The sequence below is a fragment of the Argentina anserina genome, chromosome 2 (genome assembly GCF_933775445.1).
Source record: "Argentina anserina chromosome 2, drPotAnse1.1, whole genome shotgun sequence".
Taxonomy (NCBI): Eukaryota; Viridiplantae; Streptophyta; class Magnoliopsida; order Rosales; family Rosaceae; genus Argentina; species Argentina anserina.
In genome coordinates this window covers 16,787,762-16,813,129 of record NC_065873.1, presented here as the reverse complement: position 1 = coordinate 16,813,129, position 25,368 = coordinate 16,787,762, and the positions used below count along the sequence as shown (strand labels likewise).

The following is a 25,368-nucleotide window of genomic DNA, read 5'->3' as shown; positions in this document are numbered from 1 at the left end:
TTTTTAATGTTTTTAGTGAAATAATTCATCCAATTAAAGCCACTTCTTCCCTTTTTAATGCCAAACTGCTCCTCCCTCCTCTATTTCCCCATAACCCTTATGAATTCTACCCAAGTAACCCAACAAAAAACCATTGTGCTTCTTGCGCATATATGAATCACTTAATTTTCAGCCTCCTTCTTTTACTGGTCATTTCCAAATGCAACTAAAGCCTCAATCAACAACTCACTTTGCTTCATGCATTGGTTGCAATTCGTCATCCGGGTCCTTCTCAGAACTCAAGTTTCTTTACGGTGCTTCTGTCTAATTCTTTTAGGTCTCTCACAAGCTCTCTCAGAACTCACATAACTGTTTGAAATAATTCATTTAACGTAGCTGCGAAGTCAAAATGATGTAGTTGGGGGTGAAGATATGCGAGGCAGAGGAGGGAATTGATGGCTTGATGCAGACTTTTAGGATGTCAAGCTAGGTTGCACGGAAACGGGGAGTTTCCGAAACGCGGAAACGTCAAAATCGAAATATAGTCCGATAGGAAACGTGACGGAAACGTCAAACAAAATATTTATTATATATATAAATATAAATATATAATTGAAAAAAAATCAACAAATGGTTACTAATTGAAATCAATCAATCCAAATGCAAACAAAAGTTCATAATTAAATTACAATAGAAATAACAAAGAACTTCATCAACACATTCCAAATCAAAATCCAACAAAACACAATCCATATCCAAATCCAAAACAAACACAATCTAAATCCAAATCCAACAAAGGTTCAAAAAACAATTCATAATCAAATTACAATTACAAATAAAAGCAACAACATCAAGCAACAACATCATCTTCTGCATTTAATTCCTCTTCAAACTCATCATCATCATCATCATCATCACCGTCATCAAACAAGACCTGTGCGAATCGAGCTCCTTAAGGATTGACAGTGGGACTTACGGAGAAGAGGCCGCAGAACCTGTGCGAATCGAGCTCCTTAACTAGCGATGGCGGATTGACGGTGGGACTTAGGGAGAAGAGCCACAGAAGTAGGCTCCTTGTATGGAGAGAGAGAGAGAGAGAGAGAGAGAGAGAGAGAGAGAGAGAGAGAGAGAGAGAGAGAGAGAGAGAGAGAGAGAGAGAGAGAGAGAGATTGGAGAAGATTGGGAAGAAGAAGAAGACAGAGAACAGACGAGAGAGAGAGGCGCAAGACAGACGAATGAAAGAGGCGGAGAAGAATGAGAGATCGAGGGAGGGAGTAACCTAATACTGAATAGCCGAATCTACCCTCGCGTTTCCAAATAGGAAAATACTCAATCTCTCATTCGGACATTCTCTAACATATCACCAAATTTCCAATCATTCCAAACCGATAGTTTAACTAACAAACTTATATACCAACACTAATTCCCTACATTCTTCACAAACCTATATAGGCAAATAAAATTCTCAATCTCTGATCATAATCTCATTCAGTCATTTAGTAAGACAATAACAAGACTAATACAATAACACCCAATTTCATATAATCATATTCCATATTTCCAATAAGATCTGTTTAACCAACAAAGTGAACAAACCCATATACCTACCAAATTCAGTATCTAATCATTCCAAATAATCAGTATCTAATGATTTGAATCAGTATCTAATGATTTTAATCAGTATCTAATTCAATTTTAAAAGAACTTAGAGGAGAACTGGAGAATAGCTAAACTTGTGGGTTCTACAGTAGAACGGTAGAAGTGTAGATGAGAGCAGAGAGAGCTTCGGGCAGTCAGGCCTTTAGTGGCGCAGCGACATGGAGTGGTGGTGACGGGCTTGAACGTTTTAGAAGAAGAGTAGTCAAGTAGAAGGAATAGCTAAATAATAGAAGAAAGATGTCTGAGAGAGACTGAAAGAGACCCCTTGCAATCGATTGGTTTAATTCCTTTTTTTTAAAAGAGGGTTGTATGTTTTTTTCTAGGCTGAAATCTCACCAGGGCTCCAGCCCAGTCAAGCCTAGGCTGGATCCGCCCTTACTGGTTTACACGGAGCTAGAATCTGTGTCGATGATGGGTGCCCAGAGTAGGGTTGTCGTCGGCGATGAGCTGGATCTAGCAACCGGGATTTGACCAGAGGAAGGTGAGGATGGCAGAGGGATGGGCAACGGTGATGGTGCCACATAAGAAGAAGGTGAAGCTAGGAGACTGTATGCAAACGGCTATGTCATAAACTCTGTGTCGCCGTAAGATCGCCACTACAAGGACGTCATCAAGCTTGATGTTCTTAAACTTCGTCATGCACTAATGATATGTGCCAAGACGATTCTAGCTTAGATCATGGTCACGGGAATTGGAACTGGGAAGAGGACAGTGCTGAGGAGAGCTTGAGACCATGGCCGTTGATGCAGGGCTTGCCGACACTAAATCAAAGATGATGGTGAAGTCGTGGGTGCCCATAGTATGTCTGGTAGTGTGACACTATAACTGGTGGTGTATTGTACGACAACATTAATGTCGATATTTGGAGCATACGAGTTGATTCTAAAAATTCAAAATCATATATAATAATCAAATGTTCGTTATTTTTATTTCTTCTTCTTTTCACATTTCTTCTTGTTGCAACATAGTCACATAAAACAATATGACATGTAGTGTGACAAGGTCGTGTGACATGTAGTGTGGTAAGATAGTGTGACAGTTAGTGTAACGCAAAACTCTAAACGCAAAATTAAATCCAAAACGCTAGACCCTTTAGGGTTTAAGGATTAAGATATATAGTTTAGCGTAAACGCTAAACATTGTTTTGCGCCACTTCATTATGTGTGACAGGTAACATAACAAATAATGTAACATGTAGTATGATAGGTAATGTGACAGTTAGTGTGACATGTCGAGAGAAATGTCAAAATAAGTAAAATTATGTTAAAATTCAAATGATATTAGTATGAGTATGGTCATAATTTAAAAAAATAGTTTGGAGCACCATGGACAACAACAGCCCCTTGTGATGGTTGTTGCGCCTTGTACGGTGGTCGGTTCAGAGTGGATATGGTATCAAATGAAAGAGGGGAGAAATAGCTTTCCAACTGTACCAACCACACTCAAACTCATCGCCGTACGGCAAAATTATGGCTGAAATTAGAAGAAAAAAAGAATATGAAAAAACAAAACAGTTCGAAAAATATTTAAAAAGTTATTGTTTATAATTTTGTTGAAGTCTTGTTGACTATTTTCTAATTTACAATTAAATTAAATGGTTTTTTTATATTTGAGAAATAAATTATTATTATTTTCTAATTAAAAATTAAAAATTATACTATTTTATAATTTATCCGAAATTTTGATCCAATAGTAAGGTAAATTTGCTCCACATCGTCGACAATATTCAATTATGGATCACCCCTGATCTACTGGGAAAGTAAATAAAATTTATGACACCTGAAAATCCTCAGAAACCCTTTTCATTTATAACTGGGTCAAAATGATCGGTGAGAAAAGCTGGTTAAACTTGAATACCATTTATGTCATTTCCATTGAGAATTAGTTTCAGAAATTGTTTACCATTTTAACAGGTGGTGTGCTGAGGTTTACTGCTGGTTTTTAGCTTTTAAACGTGTTGACAAGGCACGCACCGAGTAAAAAAGTAAAAAAAAAAAAAGAGCCTAATTTTTTTTTTAAAGTGACGAAACCGTAAAAAGGAAGTTGCAGACGTCTATGGATTAGGAGAATAAGAAGAAGAAGCAGAGTGGTTTGCGTGTGTGTGTCTGGTTCTTTGTGTAATTGACTATTTGTCCCTTCCCTTCAGTTTTTGAGTTTACGAGTTTCTCTCTCTTTTTTACTGAGAATAAATAGAACCAACCCCAAAGCAAAAAGGGAGAGAACAAGAACAATGGCACACCCTATTCCCACACTCTGCTCAGTTTCTCCTTTATCAGAACCCAAGATTGAATTTTGAGACCGACCCAGAATCCAGAACCAAAAACCCAGAAAGAGGAGTCGGCCCAATGGCGAAGACGGGGGTGTTTGATTCTGATCCGGCGGTGGTGGCCAAGGCAACAGAGTTGAAGAAGGAGTTGCAGAGACTGGTGAGGTCTATTGTGGAAGATGAGGATTGCGGCATTGAGACAATTGATCAGGCTAAGGAGACTCTTGGTGCTCTCAAGGAATTGAAGCTGATGAAGAGATCGCTGTCTTTGAAGCTTAAGGGCATTTTGGCTTGCCCTGAGGAATTTAGGTGCCCTATTTCCAAGGAGTTGATGCGAGACCCTGTGATTGTTTCAACAGGACAGGTTTGTTTCTGCAATTGGGTTTCTTGGAAGTTTGGATTTCACTTTTGATAATGCCAGAACAGATTGATTCTTTGGTAACAATTTTGAGTCTCTAAGTCAGTTTTTGTACGATTTGGTTTCTTCCTCTGTTGTTGGTTTAAGAGAAATGTGAGGAAGATAAGGAACTGGGAGATGTGATTTTTGTTTTGGCTTAGTGACAGAAAACATTCTCAGCAACCAAACTGAGTTCTTGGTCTGCTTTCTTGGTTTGAGTTCTTTACTGTTTACTATAATTTTGATTTGTGATGGTTAAGATATGGATTTGAGCAGTGTGTTGTTGAATGACTATTTGGTTTTGGTCATAATCTTGAGAATTCTTTCTATTTCAAGCTCTGGTAAATGAATTCATTGTATGAACCGAGTTTCTGTTATGTAGAGAATGCTGAAATTTCTGTATATGATCTTTGCTTTTGGTTTATTCTGTACTCTATAATTACAATTACCTGTAATGTTTGTTGTTTTGATTGACAGACTTATGATAGACCATTCATCCAGAAGCAGCTAAAATCAGGCAACAGGATATGCCCTCAAACCCAGCAAATTCTTTCACACACAATCCTTACTCCTAATAACTTGGTTCGTGGAATGATTTCACAATGGTGTAAAGATCGGGGGATTCAGTTATCGGATCCGGCTCTGCTAGTCAATGAGGATGGGATTACAGCATCAGATAGAGATCATATGCTTTCTTTGCTCCAGAAGATGTCTTCCGCATTGCCTGAGCAAAAAGAAGCTGCAAAGGAGCTTCGAATGTTGACAAAGAGGATCCCTTCTTTCCGGGCACTTTTTGGTGAGTCACTAGATGCCATCCCCCAGTTACTCAGTCCACTCTCCGAAGGCAAGTTTGAAGGTGGTGTTCACTCAGAACTCCAAGAAGATGTGATCACGACGCTGTTGAATCTTTCCATCCATGATAACAACAAGAAGCTCGTGGGAGAAACTCCAATGGTAATGCCACTGCTCATTGAGGCATTGCAATCAGGAACCATTCAGACAAGGAGCAATGCAGCTGCAGCACTGTTCACTTTGTCCGCTCTTGATTCAAATAAGGCACTCATTGGAGAATCCGGTGCCCTGAAACCACTTTTTGACCTCCTTGATGAGGGGGATCCATTAGCAATGAAAGATGGAGCTTCTGCCATTTTCAATCTATGCGTCACACATGAGAACAAGGCAAGAGCGGTGAGAGTTGGTGCCGTGAAGACAATCCTCGGGAAGCTAACAGACCATATACTTGTGGATGAGTTGTTGACCATCCTTGCATTACTCTCAAGCCATCCTAAGGCTGTGGAGGAAATGGGAGATCTTGGTGCTGTTCCTTGCTTGTTAAGGATCATGAGGGACACCAAATGTGACCGCAGCAAGGAGAACTGCATTGCTGTCCTTCACATGATCTGTTTTCATGATCCAACCAAATGGAAAGAAATGAGGGAAGAAGAGAAGAATTACAGAACAATATCTGACCTTGCCAAGAATGGGACTTCAAGGGCTAAGAGGAAAGCTAGTGGCATCCTTGATAGACTGAACAGAGGTGTAAATTTGACACATACTGCTTAATGGGGGATCACTTTTTTCACTGGTAGTGTTGCAGAACACCATAGTTGTAAATTCTTCACCTGTTTCCTTAGCTCTGGTTGGTTGTATAGTACTCGGAGCAACTCGGGCATCATTGCCCCATAGTGTATGTTCTCTTCCTCTTCGAGATTTTTCAGTGTCAAGTGCCGAAGCTAGTCATGATGAAATAAAAGAGCAAGCTTTATATGTACATATTTACCGAAATTGTGCTTTGTTCAGTTGAGTGGTTTCATTCATTTGTTTCTGCTAATGTCAATTGTTCTACTTTAGCCTACCAAACCAGAAGAACAGAACTTGCTTCAGAATCTGCAACTGATCTCGCAGAAAACTGGCAGTTTCTGTGTACTTTCTTTCTTCAACTAGCACACAAAGTCACAAGGGTCCCGATTCATGAATGCTTTGACAATTTATGAATCAAGCAATTAAACAATTGCATTGGAAGATAAAATTGGTTCACTACAATCCAATGAGTTCCTTTACTCACTTTTGACCAATATGGATGGCTCCAAATATTGAAATGACATCAATGGCTACGTTGTTGGATGATCAAAACTGTTGAAAATGGCAAACGAGAAGAATGTGTGCATATTGAATGGTGCTGTGATTTCTGGTGCTGTGGTCCATTGGTTTTTAAGATGCAACTCAGCCCCCTACTCTTTCTGTGAGCAATCTACATTCATTGCAGCAATTACAAGACCAACTTGAAACTGTAGCAAACACCAATTTACTCACTTGTGTTTCCATTTGTCAATTTTGATATGAACACCTTATCTCCATTGCTTTCATTTCCATCATTCCTTTTTATCTCTGCAAGAGTTTGTTATGTGGATCGTGAGTGAGGTTCTCTTTGATTTCCCCCAAGTCCAAGTCATGGGGACTCTATTCTTTGTCCCTTCCACGATTACAGAGCTATTTTTACCTTGAAACCCTACAATACCTAATCTTCAGGCTTTATCTTTATATAGCTTAACTTCGACTTGGCCCCTATAATTGGTTTCTGCTAATGAACCACATGTTGTAACTTTGGGAAAACACATTAAAAAGTGGTCACATTGAGGAAACAGCAAAGGCCAGGTCATTATTTTTGATAAACAGTAGCGTTTGGATTAGGATATGTTACCTACTTGTCCCTATAATCTTAATTATTCAAGAAACAGAAGCATCAGTTATTCCATAAAATTTTAATCCTGAAAAATTAAATTATTAATCGATGTGACATCGACTATCTCCAACCCATTAGGACTAAAATTTAGATTCTTATTTTCCTTTCAAAAAAAAATTTAAATTCTTATTTTAAGATTTGAATATGTTACTGTATGTTTAAGTATTATAATTTTGTATTAGATTCTTATTTCAAGTAAATAAGTTATTTTTATAATTATAAAATTAGTTCTGACATTTTAATTATATATTTTATTTGAAATTATTATAGTCTCTCACTTTTAAATTTTAGAGGATATATTATTCAACCATATCTGATGTGATAGTATATTTTAACAAAAAAAAAAGCAATCACATTGCATATTAATCTACCTCTTATGTTGAATAACTTTAATGTTATGAGAAGATAAAAATAAAGCAATAAATAAATCAAGTGTGTTGTTATATGTTCATATTAGACTAGTTTCTTTAATCCATTCAAGTAGATACCATGCATAGTTTTAATCATCAAAATTAAAATTAATTATATTAATCATCAAGCTTATAATTTATTACGTTAATCAATTAAATTAAAATTAATAATAATCATCAAAATTAAAATTAATTAATTATATTAATTATCAAAATTTTAATTGTATAAATTGACAAAAAGTAAAAGGGCTTCTTATAAAAAAAAGTCACATTTGATACATGTATTTATAAAAAACCTCAAACAAGATTTAAAAATTATAAAAACATCATTTTTAAAAAATGCTTAAAGCGTTGCCTATAATAATGGAAATATTTACATCATGTCATTATCCTAAACTCAGCAACGACGCGAGGATCTCGAACTAGTTTGCCTGTGTTGAAGGAGAGCCAATGGCTTAGTATTAACCTGCATTAGTGACTCAACTGGCAGAGGAATTGATGGTTAGTAATGGTGGCATGACAGGTTGGGTTGCCGCGAATCTGGTTCGATGGGTTACTTCAGATCCAAATTCTTATCTTGAATAGGGTTTTAATGACATTGCGGTGGGTATGGGGAGGAGGCACTGGGTTCATCGGTGCAAGGATAAAAGGAGGTGGGTGTGGCCGTAGAGGCGCTAGTTTTGTTGGCGCATAGAAGGGGCTTGACACAGGGGCATCGTTGGGTTCGTCGGCGCAGGGAGAAAGAAAGACAGGTGTGGCCGTAAAGGCTCTGGTTTATTTGGCACAAGGAAGAGGCTTGGTGCATGGAGGAAGCGCTAGGTTCTTTGGCGCGGGGAGAAAGAGAGACAGGTGTGGTAGTAGAGGCGTTAGTTTTGTTGGCGCAGGGAGGAGGTTCAGTGTAGTGATGAGCAATTGGTCCAGCGACAAAATTTTTAGGTTGGCCCTTGCGATGTTGATGAGTCGTGATTGGAGATATTGGCATGGGTACCCAAAGTAGTTATTTAGGTGCCCAAGTCAGAATTTTTGTTTTTCTTTTGCTGTTGTTTTTCTTCATTTTCAGTTTTCTACATGTCACACACCTATCACACTAGCTGTCACATTATATATCACGAAACAATGTTTGTGTGATAGGTAATGTGACATATAGATAACTAGTGTGATATATAGTGTGGCTGGGGATGTGATATCACATTAATGTTGATATTTGGATGTATGAGTTGATTTGAGAAGTTTAAGATCACATAACAATAAACAAATGTTCGTTATTTCTAGTCATTCTTCTTCGCTTCTTTTTCTTGTCACAACAGTCACATAAAACAGTGTAACAACGGGTGTGACAGGTAGTGTGACAGTGGTTGTGATAGCATGTGTGACAAGTAGTGTGACATTGGTTGTGATAACGAATGTCATAGCGGGTGTGACAGGTAGTGTGACAAGAGGTGTGATAGCGGGTGTGACAGGAGGTGTGACAGTTAGTGTGATAGCGGGTGCGACAGGAGATGTGATAGGTAGTGTTAGAGCAGGTGTGACAGAAGGTGTAACCGTTAGTGTGACATGTAGTATGCAGTGGTTGTGACAGGAGGTGTGACATGTAGTGTGATAGCGGGTGTGGCAGGTAGTATGAGAACATTTGTGATAGCCATTGTGACAGGTATTGTGACAGGAGTTGTGACAGTTAGTGTGACAACGGATGTGACATGTCGAGAGAAAATGTATAAATATGTGAAATTATATTAAAATTCAAAGGAGACTGGTATGATTATGCTCAGAATAAAGAGGAAAACTAAAATTAAGGAGCCTTAAGTTCTGATTTCGCCGAAATAGCTTGGAGCACCACTATGGAAGGCAGCAACCCCTTGCCAGGGTTGTTGCGCCTTATACAGTGGTTGGTTTGGAGTGAGTATGGTATCAAATGAAAGAGATGTGAGATATCTTTTCAACGGTACTAACCACGCTCAAATTCATCGTCAGACGGTAAAGCTATGGCTGAAATTCGAAGAAAAAGAAGAAGATGAAGAATAGTTAGAGAAAATTACAAAATTGTCCGAAAATTATTTTAAAAGTGACAATTTTCTAATTTTGTTTCAAATTTGTTGATTATTTTCTAATTTCAAATCACTTGAGATTACCTTTTTATAATCGGGAAATAAGTGGTGACATATTTCTAATTTTTGATGGGAAATGATATTATTTTATAATTTTCCTAAAATAAAATTAATTTTATTAATTATCAAATTTAAAATAATTTTACTAATTATCATCAAAATTAAAATTAATTATAGTAATCATCAAATTAAATTCATTATAATAATAAAATATTAAAATTAATTATAGTTAATGAAATATGGGGGACTTATTAAATAAACAAATGAGAATAAAAACTCACTCAAAAGAGTAAAAGACATTAAGCCCTTACCTAATGTCTTTTAGCCTTTAACTTAAGAAGGTTGAAGATGAAGAGTGCTAAATGAGAGCCTTTTAGCCCTTAACTTGAGTGGGTTTTAAGTGGGTTGGAGATGGCCTTAGCTGATAGAAATATGAATCATGTAGGAGCCTAATGAAACATATATCGATGTACAAACAGAAGATGGTTCATGAGTTTAGGAATTCACTTGGAGGAAAAAAGAATAACCAGGAGAAGCCAATTGTACCAGTAACTCTCAAAACTCATACCCGATTAGCGATCGGGCAAAAAGAAAGTGTCGTATATGAATAATTGAGGTTTGGTCTATTCAATGATTTCAAGCCAACCTTACAAAAGATGGGATGGAATAACATGATGAGTGGCTGCAAAGTTAGAATCTTTAGGGATAGCATAAAGAGAAAACAAGCACATTAGGAAAAGCATACACATCTGTGTCAGTTTTGAATTGATGTTGTAGTACCAAGGATGGGACAAACAAACACAAAACATAGCACTTGTTTTTTATGACCACTATGATGAGCACAGCAAATGTGGGCTAACAATGAAAGTCGCTTTGATGTTTGCTTGTATCGAGCTCTCTGCAATTACATTGGGATCTAATTTCAGAATTCAGAGGTCGGTATCAATTGGCGTTCTGGTAGCTGAAGTATGAAGTAATTTGCAGCTGAAGTAAACACGGTAAAAACTAAAAGAAAAAAAACTCGCAAATTGGCTCATGTTGGAAGCGTTTCTCATTCATAAAAATTTTCCATTTTGCAACTTGAAAGTGCTTCCTGAGAAAGCATGCATTATTAGGTGCTTTCTATAAGGTACTGCCAACTCGTACTGCTCAACACTACACACTAGTGTGCGAAAGTTCACAAATCTACGCAAGCAGTATGTCTGACTCAGTATCAATACAGTATCTGTACAAATTCAAAACGATATGCCTTTCCACTGCAGTAGTCCATTAATATGTTTTAACTTTTAACACAACTATGGACTTTCTAACTTCCAGATAGCAAAAAGTAAACCATTACCACATTCTATAGGCCCAACCATGTTCTTTCAGATATGCTTCGACTGCTTCTTTTATGGCAAAATTTGGTATTAGCTGTGTTGGCTCAACTGGCTCACGAGTGATAGGATCAAACCAACCCACCTGAAGTATAGTGCAGAAGAAAAAAAAAACCAACAGATAGCAATGTCAATAAGACCATCATGTACGGATAACTGTATCATGAATGCAATCAAGACCAAACATTACCTTCTCAAGATGGTTCAGGATTTCTGATCTCTCATATGTAACACCACTTGGTGTAATTACAGGATCACGAAATATATCAAGTGTGATTCTACAACATAAATAATCTGGCACCTGAAATTTATATTTATCATCACTACTCTTCTTGAAAGAAACAAGAAAAAAGGTGAAACAAACAAAAGGAAAACATGTACTGACCTCACTTGCTGTGTCAACTTCTGCAGCTTTCTCAAACACTCTATCTAACGCCTCTAACTGTTTCATATGGGTAGTAGCAGCTTCATCCAGAAACCCTTCCATCTGAGACGCATCATGCTTCTCTTTGAGAGCACTTTCACAAGCTTGTCTGAAACAACAACATGCTTTATGAAGCAGTTCATTCATTCAAACAAATGAAGCAGCTAATAATAAAATGGACACCAAAAAGCTACTTAGTGTATGCACTTTTGAACATCATAAGCCTAAACGCAAAAGGAAGCCATACCTCAAGCTTTGCAACTGCCATACACGTTCACTTGATGCCTCTTCCCACTCCATGTATTTTGCCTTTGCAAGCGCCTGCCAAATCTCTTCTACCATATAACCCTTAGGGTTGGCACCTCTTCCAAGATCCAAAGCCTGTAAAGAAGTTCAGAAAGAGGTCAACAAAATCTGAAGATTTTAACCAAAAAATAAGTTAATGAGATGAGATGTCTATCCAGTAGTATGAATCATGCAGACTTTATACTGGTGCCAACTAACTGTTTATGATTAACATGCAGACTTTATACTGGTGCCAACTAACTGTTTAAGCTTCAATAAGTTATCAGATATAATCCCCAATTCAAAACCTAAAAGTTATATGTACAAGACTTAGACTTCCAAGTTAAAAGTTTCAAAAAAAATATTCATCCTGTTAGAAATCACGAAAAAGCTGCAGTTAGTTATCAGATAAAGCCTCCAAGATTCAGAAAGAGCTTCATTGTGTCATTTTGATGAGCAATTAACAACCAACAGTTAACTAGAGGCAGCATGGCTACTCAACTGTAAAACAGATTTTCACTCTCTAATGCATAGAAAAGAGGTATTGGATTAGGCAATTTTCAGCCAAGACCATCCTAAATTATTTATTTTATTACAATATTCGTATTTGCTTCTTTTTCCATTATAAAACTTCAGGTCTAATTCTTATCTCCAAAACTTTTGGATTTTTCTTCATGTATTTTTTTTAAAAGAAAAATTAGGTTTTCTTCTATCATTGTAATATATTACAAGAAGATTGTTCCTAATTAGAATGTGGAATAAATCCAAATAGGCAATTTTGGCAGGATTAGCAGTGAAAAATGGTTCTACAAGGTCATCTGATATTTAATGCTACCCAACCATTCACCTGTAAAAGGGTGCTTGAGTCTGTGAGACGATATAACAATAAGATGCAAGTACTGATAACTAAAGCTATATTGTCATAATATGGAAACTGTGAAGCCAGAGACTTGGGTTTCGCACTTGTAAGTCGTAACCACTAGTACATTAAACCCTAGCATGAAACATAAATAAACTACAAGCTACATTCTAACAAACATATGAACATATAGTATATGACAAAGTATTGCAATATAACATATCATGTCTAATAGACAGACTCATTATGTAGCAAATTCTGTCTCAAACAAACAAAATGATCCAACAAGATTGATAGTATAACTAAACTTTTTGTGAGACAGTATATGCACGGTATGAATAATTGCACTATTAAAATGAGGGCCACAAAAACAGAGAGAGAGAGAGAGAGAGAGAGAGAGAGAGAGAACGGAGCTTATAATGAACCTTCTAAAAGCATATAATGCAAACATTGTAGACAGAAAGGAAAAGAACTTCTTACCCTCTCCAATTCCTTAACTCCTTCAGGATATTCTTGTTTCTGTAGCAATGCAAGCCCCAGCATATAGTGGCCCTGTCATGCAACCAATTGTCATTACACTATGTATGATCCAATTTGAAACAAAATATTAAAATGTTTCTAAAGAAGTTGAAGATATTAGATTGAATTCCAGGACTTGAGACCAAAAATACAAAGCAAATAACATAAAGTTATCAGGCAATTTTTAGGCTACCCCATGCCTTGTTTCCATAGGTTCACAGTAAAATAAAGAGTTTACTTTCAAGACAATAACTTGTTAAGCATATGTCTCAAGTCAGATTAATTACTCTAATCAGGTTTAAGACAATATTGCTTAACTGTAAGGTGTTAGCTGGTTAGCCTTAGTACACGTGTTAGTCTTTGTGTGATTAGTTAGAGAGCTTATACTATACTATACTGTACTATACTCTCTCTCTCTCTCTCTCTCTCTCTCTCTCTCTCTCTCTCTGTAACAAATCCAATTATCCATACAAATCAATTCTGTTTTTCTCTCAGAGCTTCAGGTTCTCTTTCATAACTGATAAGAAGGCTTCCTTCCAACCAGGGAAGCCAGAAGCACAAAGCATAAACCCAAGTTTTAAGCAATCTTTTATGTAGAAAATTCACTTAGCATCTTAACAGCATAACTATTTATTGACACTGCATCCAATGAAAAGGTTAAAGTCAGAAAATCATGAAAAAGAATGACTGGGCATTAGCTTAGAAAATTAATATGAAAGGATGCAAACGTAAAGCACTCAAATAACAAATATACCGGAACTAGTGCAATGAATTAACCGAACATATACAATTGAAACACTTTTCTGCAAGAAAATATCATTCTCCAAGGCATCCATACGACACAGTCACCCTAACAATACCCAAAAACTTCTACACAACAAAGAGCACCCCAAAAGATGCCCTTTAAATACGAATGAGAAACTGAAAGAGCTAACTGTGACCAACAGCATGGAATCTCCTTTGTAAAACGGCAAGGGGTGCACAAGCTCCAACTTTATATACACTTAACATACAAAAGGCACTCAAGATGAAGGACCCTACTAAACGAAATGTCACAGCAACTTAGGTCAAGACAAGCATGCAATTGATGATAATTCAACAGATAATACAAGTATGCAACCCTTAATGCCTCTACAGGTACTCAAGGAACATACTAGTGAATTATGACTCCTCTAATAATTTCGAAAACACATTCTACCTTAACGCAATTACTGTCAAGCTGAATAGCTTTTCTGGAATCTTCTTCCACTCTGGTCCACTCGCTGCGTTTATGTTTCCAATCATTATCATAAATCATTAAATCTTGCAAACATTTCAAATCAAAAATTTCGAAAGAGTTCAAGAAGCAGTCTGATTATACATACTTACGCTTGAGATGACACAGAGCACGATTCGTGAAATAAACAGGCACATTAGGGCACAGCGTAATCGCCTTCAAACAATCCCAACGCAAAATTCAAAAATCAGTAACCGAAATTCTGGAAATTTAGAACGACCAGATGAGAAAGAGAACCAGAGATAGGTGAATACCTCAGTGTAGGCATCGATGGCGGCCGCGAAACGATCCTTCTTGAAGTAGGTGTTGCCGTCTTTCCGGAGCTTCTCCGCCGTAGACAATGCTCCGTTTTGAACCATCTCTCTCTTCCGGCTCGGACGACTCTCTCTCTCTCTCTCTCTCTCTCTCTCTCTATACTCGAATTGAGCGAGTGATTAGGGCAAAATTGAAGACGAGGAAGAAAGAGGGAGGCTTGGGGTTTCAGAAGAAGCAAGCGCGAAATGAACAAGAAATGACCTTGGGTTGAAGACGAGACGTTTTCAAAGGACAAAGACTTGCATTTATATATTGGTCCCTTTCATTTTTATTAAAATTTAAAACAAAATTGCAGCCTTCTCTTACAAGGTCACATAGCTTATTGGAAGATTCATGACTGTGCTTTCTAGGGCTGTGTGCGGGTTCAGTCTGACCTATTTCTTTCAGGATCCGGTCCGGTTGTAGTATGACGGACCGAGTTTTGTTATTAAAAAATCAGGATTCGGGTCAGTTAATTGCAAGATCCGGGTAAAACTCGGACCGATATCATCCGGGCCTAACTCTGTTTTTAGCTGGTTGGTACTGAAACTTGTGAAAGCAAATATAGCCATATAGGTTATATAGCCAAAATGATGCCAAATGCAGCAAAATTAGCCAAAATGACAATAATCTATGTCTCTATAACAAAAAAGCAAATATTGGAAGTGTCAAATATAGTGTTCAGTTTGTCCATAAGTCCATTACAAATACACAGTCATAAATAACAAAATTAACCAAAATTCACATTACCAAAGTAAATAAAAGCTCAAACTCTTCAATAGTTCAATTGAAACTTGAAAGTTGAAACTTTTAAAGAAAACCAGAAAATCTAGGTATGCATAACCAATTCATCGATGTGCAGATCCTCCAAATCTTCAATGCACACTTTGACTTCAACTTGACAAAATTAACTTACCATTCTCCAATCAGTCCAATGCACGTCATTACTTACCTCGAACATGTAAGACAAAATGTATCTAAATTGCTGATTTGCTGGTAATCCATGAAAGCTCAAACTCTTCAATAATTCAATTGAAACTTGAAAGTTGAAACTTGAAAGTTGAAACTTTGAAAGAAAACCAGAAAATCTAGGTATGCATAACCAATTCATCGATGTGCAGATCCTCCAAATCTTCAATGCACACTTTGACTTCAACTTGACAAAATTGACTTACCATTCTCCAATCAGTCCAATGCACGTCATTACTTACCTCGAACATGTAAGACAAAATGTATCTAAATTGCTGATTTGCTGGTAATCCATGAAGACCATGAGAAATACTTGGAACTAACACTCAAAACAGGAGGAACTTCACCCTTATAAGTTCTAGACCAGTAGCACACACAATGACACAATGGCAAGCCAATCTAGCATGTTCCCATCAACAAATCTACAAACCCAACAAAGTTTTACCCAATAACATCAACAAATATAAAGAAATGCTATATCACAAGAAACAAGAGCATTATTTCACAACAAATGTAACAAGCTCTATCACAACTTATTGGAAGATTATTTCGTGAATCTAATAACCTACTTCTATCATGACTCCAGAAACTCAGCAACATACTTCTATCATGAGTCATGACACTACTATGATCATGCATAATTTAACAAAATTCCTAGAAAAGCAAAGCTGCAACTTAACAAATTTAAATGTTTATATCCAACATCATCCACTTTAAGGAGTGTTGAATTAAAGAAATTATACCTTTCGATTTCTTTGATGCTAGAACCATTTGTTTAAGTTTTAAAGGCTGGGGCTTGGCTTGGGACTTGGCTTGAACACCAACAGCAGCTGGGGTAGTTTTCCTTGATGATGCTACAACTGTTGCTGATGAAGGACCATCTGCATCATTTTTTTTAGCAACCTTTGTTGCTTTCTTGGGCTGTGAAGCTCTAGCTGTCGCCAGTCTCGCCACAACTTCATGATCCTCATCTTCATTTTCTGATTCTGAAAACAACATGTGTTTTTCCCTTTCCTTTTGCATTCTTTTCCTTTGTTCTTCGCTTTGCCACAACTACAACAAAGTTAAATATAATGGAACAGTCAAAGTCATAATATTAATAAAATTCAAACGATGCAAGTAAGCAAAATAAAACATGTAAGGTATCATACTTTAACTAGTAAACATACCTCTTTCCATCTTTTCATAAAATTCCAACTCTTCTTGGCTTGGATAATATTCAATTTTCAGATTGATCCTTTTTCTTTATCCAATTTTGCAAGCAAAGCAAAACATGTAAGGTACCATACTTTAACTAACAACATCACTACTGTTTTGACTACTATTTTAAGTTTATAACACTACAAATAACAAACAATAATGAATCAAAACAACATCACAATAACACAAGCACCTCAACAACATCACAATATACACCAACAAGTCAACAACATGCTATCATATAAACACTAATTTCATATAAGCACTTTCTTCGCTGCTGCTACCATTCAGCAATTCATGGGCATAAACACTCATTTCAAATATAGACAATGAGATAAATAATCCTTGCATCACACGGAGTAGCCTAGTTATTTAGGCACATATTGCAACTGAGAAACTTCTTCAACTTTCCACTCTTATATTATACTCCTTTTATTTTTTACCTAACCAATTATTTTAGTTACAGTCTTACAGGTCTACTTGCATTGATTACCAACAAGAAAACCATGTCACCCCACTCAGGCACTCATTGGTTAATCGTTTTACAATAGTCAGCCTATTTAATCTGAAACAAATTAAATAATTATTCATTAGTTGTAGCACTCTAATCTAAACATCATCTGGCAGCATCCCAAACTAATTGTTTTTTTCTCTCATGAAAATCGGTAAGTGCATTGTACATTGCGAGTGAGGCAGTGAAAGCTACTTCTCTCAGTAGTCAGTATTGACATTCATGCATAAACATGTACTAATTGGTGCATGCATTCAAATAAAGCTACATTTAGAATAAACCCAATGTAAAACAGTTAAGCAACTATAAGCTAAATGAGTACACATGCCTACTTCAAAGGAAGTATAGACGAGCTCTAACCTGATGCACAAGTTCCAAATTAAGTGTATTGATCTTCGACGTGAGCTTATCCAAAGCTGGGTGAGCTTCTAGCTGCAAAGTCCTCACCTGCAATCAAATCCACAAATTTCAAACTAACCAACTCAATACAACAAGTTAAAAGCACAATGCCGAGAGTCAAATCACTTCACCTCATTTTCCAAGCAATTGCAAGCAGCTTCAAGACAAACCTCCCCACAAACTTGAAAGACAGTACCTTCAATCCTCCTCCTGACTTGGCACCAGAGAGACAAAGTCTGAGAAACTGTGAGAGGGAGACACAATGAGAGACAACGAATGAGAGACGGCGAGCGAGGTGACGCGGAGTGGCTGCGATGGCACGGCGATGCGAGCGGGCGATGAGGCGAATGGGCGATGCTGAGAGAGGCGTGGCGATGCGGAAAGGCTGCGATGGCGCGGTGGTGCAAGGCGACGAGGAGCGGCTGCAATGGCGCAACGGTGCGAGGCGACAAGGAGCGGATGCAATGGAGCGCTGAATCGGCAGTGCGAGGCGACGACGATGAGAGTGAGAGTGTGAGACTGAGAAATTGAGAGTGAGGGCTGAGGAGTCGATCGATGGGATTGGAATTTGTTAAGTTTAGGGTTCTTTGGTTATGTTCTAGTGTCATTTTATATATTCTATAAGTTTAGGATCACTTACGAAAGCCAATTACATAATGACACCTAATGTCCCGGGTTTCCGGACTTTTTTTGTTTAAGGATTTGAAGGCCCGGGACCGACCTGGACATAACAAAGCCTGACCCATTTATCACATGACAACACACGAACCTGGAAAAAAATCTCGGCTCGCCCGGACGGGCCCGTCGGTCTGGTCCGGGTTTTTTTTTCTTTTTCGGGCTTTTTGCCCAGCCCTAGTGCTTTCATTATTGTTTTTTTTATAGTATAAACCTTTTCTTTTTGTAGCCAAGAGAGACTCATTGGTCACTCAATTCCACTCGATTTCATGCAGCTTAAGATAATCTTTTCTGAAATTTTGTTGTTTCAGTTTTCATATGTTATGTTAAGAGGAGCTCTAGTTGGACATTTCCTATGTTGCACGGATACGGACACGTGTGTCCGTATTCGACACGATACGATACGCGGACACGTCAAAATCTCAAGTGTCCGACTTGGACACGTGGTAGACACGTTAATTAATTTTTATATTAAAAATATAGTTTCTAAAATTAAAACTTAGTCAATCCACATTCAAACAAAGTTTCATAATCAAAACACATGATAAATAAAAAGAAGAGAACTAGATTTCACTCATCTCCACCAATACCATCTTCTTCAATGACTCCCACTTCAATATCATCATCATCACCAAACAAAACCGCCTCCAATTGTGGTTCATCAAGTGAAAGTTCGGCAATCTCAAGTCTTCCAACATTAGTGTCCTCCAATGAATCAAACTCATCACCTCCAACATCCCACATTTTAGTGCTACCTTGATTGTAGTTCTGGCTTTGCCTTGCTAAGGGAGATATTTCTAATACACGACTTCACCTGTGTTTTACTTTTGTACTTTTTTGTCCCCAGCTATCAGCAATCTAGGATATTCAAAGACTTATGAATGTAACTTCTATTTGTATAAACTCAATATGCATGGTTCAAGACAGATAATACCCAAAATTTCTAAATATAAATATTTAGAAAATGTGATAGACTGCAGAGTTCTGGAACAACTTGTATAACATTCCATGAAAATTTGGCAGGGAAGAGAATAGTTATCAATGGTGCATCAAAAACACGTAAAGTACACCATTCAGAATGTAAAAAAGGGAAGGCTTACAAACTGTTGGAAAAATTAAATATCATGCCAAAGAAAATTTAACAGGAAAGAAATAAGTTCTAAGATTAGAGAAAGGCAGGGACTGAGTCAGACCAAGAAGATAAAGAGATGTTTACATAATACAAAATACGAAGCCACCAACAATTTATTCTCACTTTGCAAACTACCGGAAAGGAGTATAACAAAAGAAAATTAAGAATAAGAAGCATGTAATCCAAAACAAAACAGCTTCGAACTGCTAGCATATAATAACTTTTTCACAAAGAAGAAAAGAAGCATCCAACTCCGAAAAAAACATTCTATGAATTTTCTAACAGGTACTGTAAGAGCTAAAAATAGTATTTATCACCAGTCAAATAAACCAACATATTCAAAATTTTCATAATACCAGCAGAGTAGGAATTAAGTGTTACTTACAAAATCTGACTTGGAACACTTGAGACCATGTGAAAGTGCAGATATATATAATGCAGACCATGTGAAAGCTAGCAGTTAATTAACAGCTATATGGAATGCAAGATTCAGTAGTCATACTAATGACCTACGTCTGGTAATACAGTTTCACTATTGGAAATTGATCACAATCAGGCACTTTTGTTTCCCCATTGGTTTCTACAGTGAACTAGAAGCCAATATGAGTAAGTTGACAGAGGCATTATATCAAACACTTGGTGGGCAAGCTAACAGACTTCAATTTTGATAAAGTATGAACAATCTTCGTGTCTAGTCCAGACCCCTTGCAATGGATTTTAAAGGTTCCATCGTGCAGGAACGCAAGACCCCTTGCAATACCAACACATATTTAACAAAGATAACTTCAGAAATGTTTCATCAAGCAAGTAATCAGATAAGTACCCAAGTTAACAAACACCTAAAAGGAAAATCGTGGAATGATGATAGTAGGCATTATGAGAGAAAAGAGCATTCGTTTTTGGATAGGGAATCTGGATGGAAGAAATCAGTGGATGATAAACAGAAGGTTGAGAAAGATAAGAAAATGAGTGTGAAGGAATCTCGGCGGAAAAGGAAGAAAGGAAGCAAGAAGAGAAAAGGAACATACCCAACAGAAGAAGAATGCGGCTGTAAAGGCTGGATGTTATGAAGATCGTGGAAAATGGGGAAGCAACTCGGCTCAGAAAAGAGGTGAGCACCTCGGCGATGGCGACCCCGCCCCCTTTCCTCTGCGTCTTTGATGAAGATCGTGGAAAACGAATGCGGCTTCAGGCTGGATGTTTCCTTTTTTTGGGTTTTTATGTTAAATCTCAATTATACCCCTGTGTGTCCTTGTTATTTTCGTGTCTAGTCCAGACACGCACGTGTCCAACTCGGACACTCACGTGTCCACCGCGTGTCCGAAATCAGACACGCGTGTCCTAGCGTATTTACGCGTGTCCGCGTGTCCTAGCGTATTTACGCGTGTCCGCGTGTCCAATACGCGTGTCCGTGTCCGACACGCGATACGCGACTATTTTCGCGTGTCCGTGCAACATAGGACATTTCATAAGCAATGGAAGCAGGCATGAGTCCATAATCCATTTCTCAACTATGTTTTGCAGATTACAAATGGCAAGGCAAAAACTATAAGATGGTACAACTCTATTTTTTTTTGGTCCCACAGATGGAACTGGTATGCTAAAGATTTGAAGAATGAAGTAATGTATGTGGTACATGATTTTACAGTGTAGATCACAAAACCATATGTACTGATGCAATACGCATCTAGTTTTCGGTACGACTGGATCCTTCGTCTTTGTTGTTTTCAGAGTTGTCTGATAATGATAGTTGCTGTCGAACACGGTCTGCAAGTCGGGATGCTTCCTGTTCTATGTTCAGGGGCCGCCTCCTTAGACTCTATCAATTTGAAGATGTTCATCTATATCAAGTTCATATCCTAGGACTCCAGTTCTCACACAAAAAAATGAAAAATGAAAAAATGAAAAATAAAGGTGAGTTATGCATACCTCAGAAGCCCACAGAAAATCGCATGCCTTGCGTGGAATTATGTGGATATGAGTCTGCAGTTATCATGTCCCATGGAAAATTAGCTTAAGCATATTCCTTAAGGTAAACAGAAACACCAAAAGATGGAAGAGTAAACTTAAGTTCATCAATAACACGTGAATGTTCCCATTTTTCAGTGGCTAAGAGACATGATATTATGCTGCTGACACCAGATACAACGTGTCTCCTGTATGATTTTGCTAATTTAAAGGCAAACTCAAACGAAAATTATAATGACTCACGTGAAAGATAACTTGGCCAGCAGCTGTACCGTTGTTAACTAACAAGTTGAATGAATCTGCATGATTAGAACTTCATGTTAAGCTTCTCTATAACTAAAGGTTAGGCAGGTATTTCAGTACATCCAGAGTGAGTACTGAGAAAAGCTTTGCAACGGATCATATGCAGATAACCAAGCAAGTAGCTCCTCTATCCAGATTTTAGTGGAACAATCAAGTACAGCATGATTGGGTGAACGAAGAATGATTTTGAGGAAATTAGAATATGGTGACTATGTAAATTACTGAACACATACCAGAACCAGTGGCATTCATGATTGCGCTGCTAATAAAGGGTACTTTTGAACACATTGCAGCTACCACCTGCAGAACACGTTAATTCAGAATCCTTGAATATTATAGAATTCTTTAGTGATGCAGAAACACATGCATAAACAGCACCATCATCCTTCCAAATTATGAGAGACATGCCAATAACATCATAGCTCAACTATCATTAATGTAGTCAAGGTGTTCACTAATGTATTACATGCGCATTTATACATGTACTCTATGTCGCCATATGCATATCAAGAAATTCATTTATCGATATCAATGTCTCATATCGTATCATTCATTCGTATGTATGTAGCAACATAACTCACTACATATATCTCTTATGTGAGCTAACTATATCAGTAGGATCACACTTACAGCTGGAGGTGTTGCTTTCAGTGAAGGATAATGTGACTTTGGGATGATTAGAGAATGCCTGGGAAACAAATATGAAATTGAATTAGTGGAGAACAAACTCATCTTGAACAGAAGTCGTCCATATAATATCTTTTTATTATGGAAAATAAGTGTGGTTAAGTACAACACTGATATATTGGATGGATATGCGAGGACTTAACAACAAAGACACCATTCAGTCATTCACATTTTACAGAGATTTTGTTTTGAATTAACTGTTGTGGAGAAAATTGAAAAACATATGATACAACCCAAGAAAAAAGCGGTGACAAATATTGCCTGAATCAAATTTTAAGCCCTTAAAGTAGTGAGTAGAGAGTTCCAGTACCATACAAAATCTCAAATACACTTTAACTAAAATTTGCTTAACCAGTGACATAATCTTTGATTACAAATGGAGATACTCTTTTGTATACGTGCGCCAAATTATCCTGAGCCTACCAAATCACATTAAATTTCAACAGGAAGAGAGCGAGGAGCTGGCAACAAAGAAAAATAATAATTGTATGAAAGATTCATGATACCTTACCCACGACTCAGCGGATGTGTATCCAATATACAGAGGCAAACATCATCCTCATAAATCTGCAGTATAAAATGCAAGAATCAATCAATCAATCCATCATAGCTCTACCAAATTAGTCATCCAAAAAGGGAAATGAACTTCAAATAACAATCTTCAGACAACAGACAATTTTCATTTTTGGTTGGCATACACACTATAACGCATACAATGTACACTTGAGAGCAGCAATTATCAGCACACCCAGTACAGAATCGGCAACTATTTCATTGCTTAAATGAGACTCATTCTTTCCCATAACCAAAATTTCTTCCTTGCTAAATATGCAACACGAAAATGAGTACTTCGAAACAATCAAATACAACCACTTAAAATTTCAAATTCTTGTCAAGTTTCTACCTTGAAAGCAGGCGCTACTCCCCGTATGATTTTGCAGAAAACGCAGTCGTTTTCGTCACTCCCCTCGTTGGAATCACTAGCTCGCTGGTCAGTGCTGGAGCCAGCACCGCAGTTAGACCTGTAAACATGAATTTTCCGGGTCGGAGCGGGACCCGAACCCGGAAGGAGGTGGGAGCAAAGAATGGAAAGCCTGCGCGACTCCATATAACTTCAAGCCAAACACATGGGTTTTGGAGTTGCCATGTTTTTGCGATTCCTGCTCTCTTCGAAACTGGTAAAAAAGAAGAAGAAATCAGAAACAGAGGTTTTGGGGTTGGTTTACTAAATTAAGGGGGTCCGTGGCGTCGCTTATCCACAATTTGACATGAGATAAATAGCCCACACATATAAGCAGTGGTCGATTTTTGTTCTCTCTGGATTTGTTTTATTCTTCCATCTGCTCTGATGCGAAAGTACATTATTACGATTAATAATTGCGACATCATCCGAAAATTCTTCCATCACCCGGTGAACATTCACCTCTGTGATGTGACAGAACCACAGCCCAGTATTTGAGTCAAGGACTAGTTTTGACTAACGCTTAAAACTCTCGTTAACGTCAATCTTTATTCAAAGAGTGGGACAAAAAAATTGAGAGAAACAGAGAAGAGACCCAGAAATGAGAAAATCAAAGGACAAAGAGAAAACATGATGTTGGCATACGCTTATGCCCGTCATGATTAGCATAATTATCAAGCGCATTAAGGCTAATGTATAACACAGTCTTACAATACTAATAGCAAGTCAGCCGTACTAGCCACGCAATGGGCATTTCCGCGATCCAAACTGACTACGGACGCGTCCTCACGCGCATCTCAAAGAAGACTTCAGAGAACACCTTAATCGGACGTCGTCCCACATCGAAAGATAGATAAACGATCTATCCCAACTCAACAATAAAAAGTCAAACTCCTGACCTCATAAGGTAAGTACACAAAAACTCCCTACTGTAACTCTGCATAAATTACTATCACCCTAATTTAAGCGTCGGAGAGTTGAAGACCACGCCGCCGTGGTCTCTACTTTGACGACGTGTGCTACTTGTGACAAGAAGGAGACAAGGAATATGGCGTATCACATCCACAAGAAGTACGGCGTACTAAATCGAGTGTAATCACAACATTAACATTGGCGCCGTCTGTGGGAAACCGCAACAAAAAAGTCAACAAAAAAAAGTCACATGCAACACTTAGCCAAACAACTACACTTCGACATGGGCACTATCGATCCCTCCTCCTCCACTCCGGCAGACGGTCGCATCGAAGACATCACAGACCTCAGCCTCAACCACCCCTACCCTCCGCCAACGACCCTATCATCCTCACACCTACACCCGGAACAGTCGTCAGCACTAACGCGCCTCCGGATCCGGAAACCGCCGCAAGAATGGAAAACATGGCCCGAGATCTAGCCGAATGCCAGCAGCGCGAGGCACTTGAACGCGAAAAGGCAGCAGCTCTGCAGAGCGAGCTCGATAGGATGCGGGCACAGCTCGAACGGGCCGAGCGCAGTCATTTACATGGCGAGTCAAACCGTCAGGGCAGCGCGCAAACGAGAGGACGAGAACAAGTTCACTTGAGCATCAGCTTGACTCCCTCCGAACTCGCCAAGAAGCGGCCACCATCGCCACGGCGTATTCGCAACCGTGAGAAAGGGAGCACGAGCGTCACCTCCCGCTCCAGACCCCACACAACCGCTTACAACAGCGAGTCTGCCACGCTAGCTCTGATCCTGCAGCGACTAACCGCAATAGAACAACAGGATGCCAATCCACGGTGCCAACCAGTGTTCGCAGCCAGGCCGGGCCCATTCACTATGCGAATAATGAACACCGTGCGCCCTTCTCAATCCAAGAGCCCAAAAATCACGCCATACACAGGCGAAGGCGATCCATTCCGGCACATTGATAACTTCAAGAAAGTCACTGGCAGTAGAGAATTCGACGACGCCACCTTGTGCCACCTGTTCAGCGAAACACTAGATGGGGAT

The 25,368-nt window shown here is 38.2% G+C and overlaps 4 protein-coding genes across 4 annotated transcripts; 1 reads left to right on the top strand and 3 right to left on the bottom strand.

The window, feature by feature from the left end:
- The first annotated feature begins 3,738 nt into the window (after positions 1-3,738).
- LOC126782869 (U-box domain-containing protein 9) lies at positions 3,739-6,466 on the top strand. The gene is made up of 2 exons (XM_050508206.1): positions 3,739-4,268; positions 4,779-6,466. The coding sequence occupies exons 1-2, from the start codon at positions 3,984-3,986 to the stop codon at positions 5,862-5,864; spliced, it is 1,371 nt and encodes a 456-aa protein (XP_050364163.1). The 5' UTR covers positions 3,739-3,983; the 3' UTR covers positions 5,865-6,466.
- A 4,186-nt stretch (positions 6,467-10,652) lies between these two features.
- Positions 10,653-14,820, bottom strand: LOC126782881 (E3 ubiquitin-protein ligase CHIP). The gene is made up of 8 exons (XM_050508221.1): positions 14,553-14,820; positions 14,387-14,454; positions 14,221-14,284; positions 12,984-13,055; positions 11,607-11,740; positions 11,321-11,468; positions 11,126-11,236; positions 10,653-11,020 (listed from the first exon to the last, which is right to left on the bottom strand). Exons 1-8 carry the CDS (start codon positions 14,655-14,657, stop codon positions 10,895-10,897), a joined length of 828 nt encoding a protein of 275 aa, XP_050364178.1. The 5' UTR covers positions 14,658-14,820; the 3' UTR covers positions 10,653-10,894.
- A 1,140-nt stretch (positions 14,821-15,960) lies between these two features.
- LOC126784063 (magnesium transporter MRS2-I-like) lies at positions 15,961-19,090 on the bottom strand. The gene is made up of 5 exons (XM_050509562.1): positions 18,937-19,090; positions 17,803-17,915; positions 17,633-17,719; positions 16,305-16,614; positions 15,961-15,983 (listed from the first exon to the last, which is right to left on the bottom strand). The coding sequence occupies exons 1-5, from the start codon at positions 19,088-19,090 to the stop codon at positions 15,961-15,963; spliced, it is 687 nt and encodes a 228-aa protein (XP_050365519.1).
- A 1,871-nt stretch (positions 19,091-20,961) lies between these two features.
- LOC126783243 (adenylylsulfatase HINT3) lies at positions 20,962-23,741 on the bottom strand. The gene is made up of 7 exons (XM_050508673.1): positions 23,341-23,741; positions 22,948-23,003; positions 22,380-22,437; positions 21,983-22,049; positions 21,690-21,745; positions 21,408-21,461; positions 20,962-21,297 (listed from the first exon to the last, which is right to left on the bottom strand). The coding sequence occupies exons 1-7, from the start codon at positions 23,542-23,544 to the stop codon at positions 21,166-21,168; spliced, it is 627 nt and encodes a 208-aa protein (XP_050364630.1). The 5' UTR covers positions 23,545-23,741; the 3' UTR covers positions 20,962-21,165.
- Between the last annotated feature and the right edge of the window lie 1,627 nt (positions 23,742-25,368).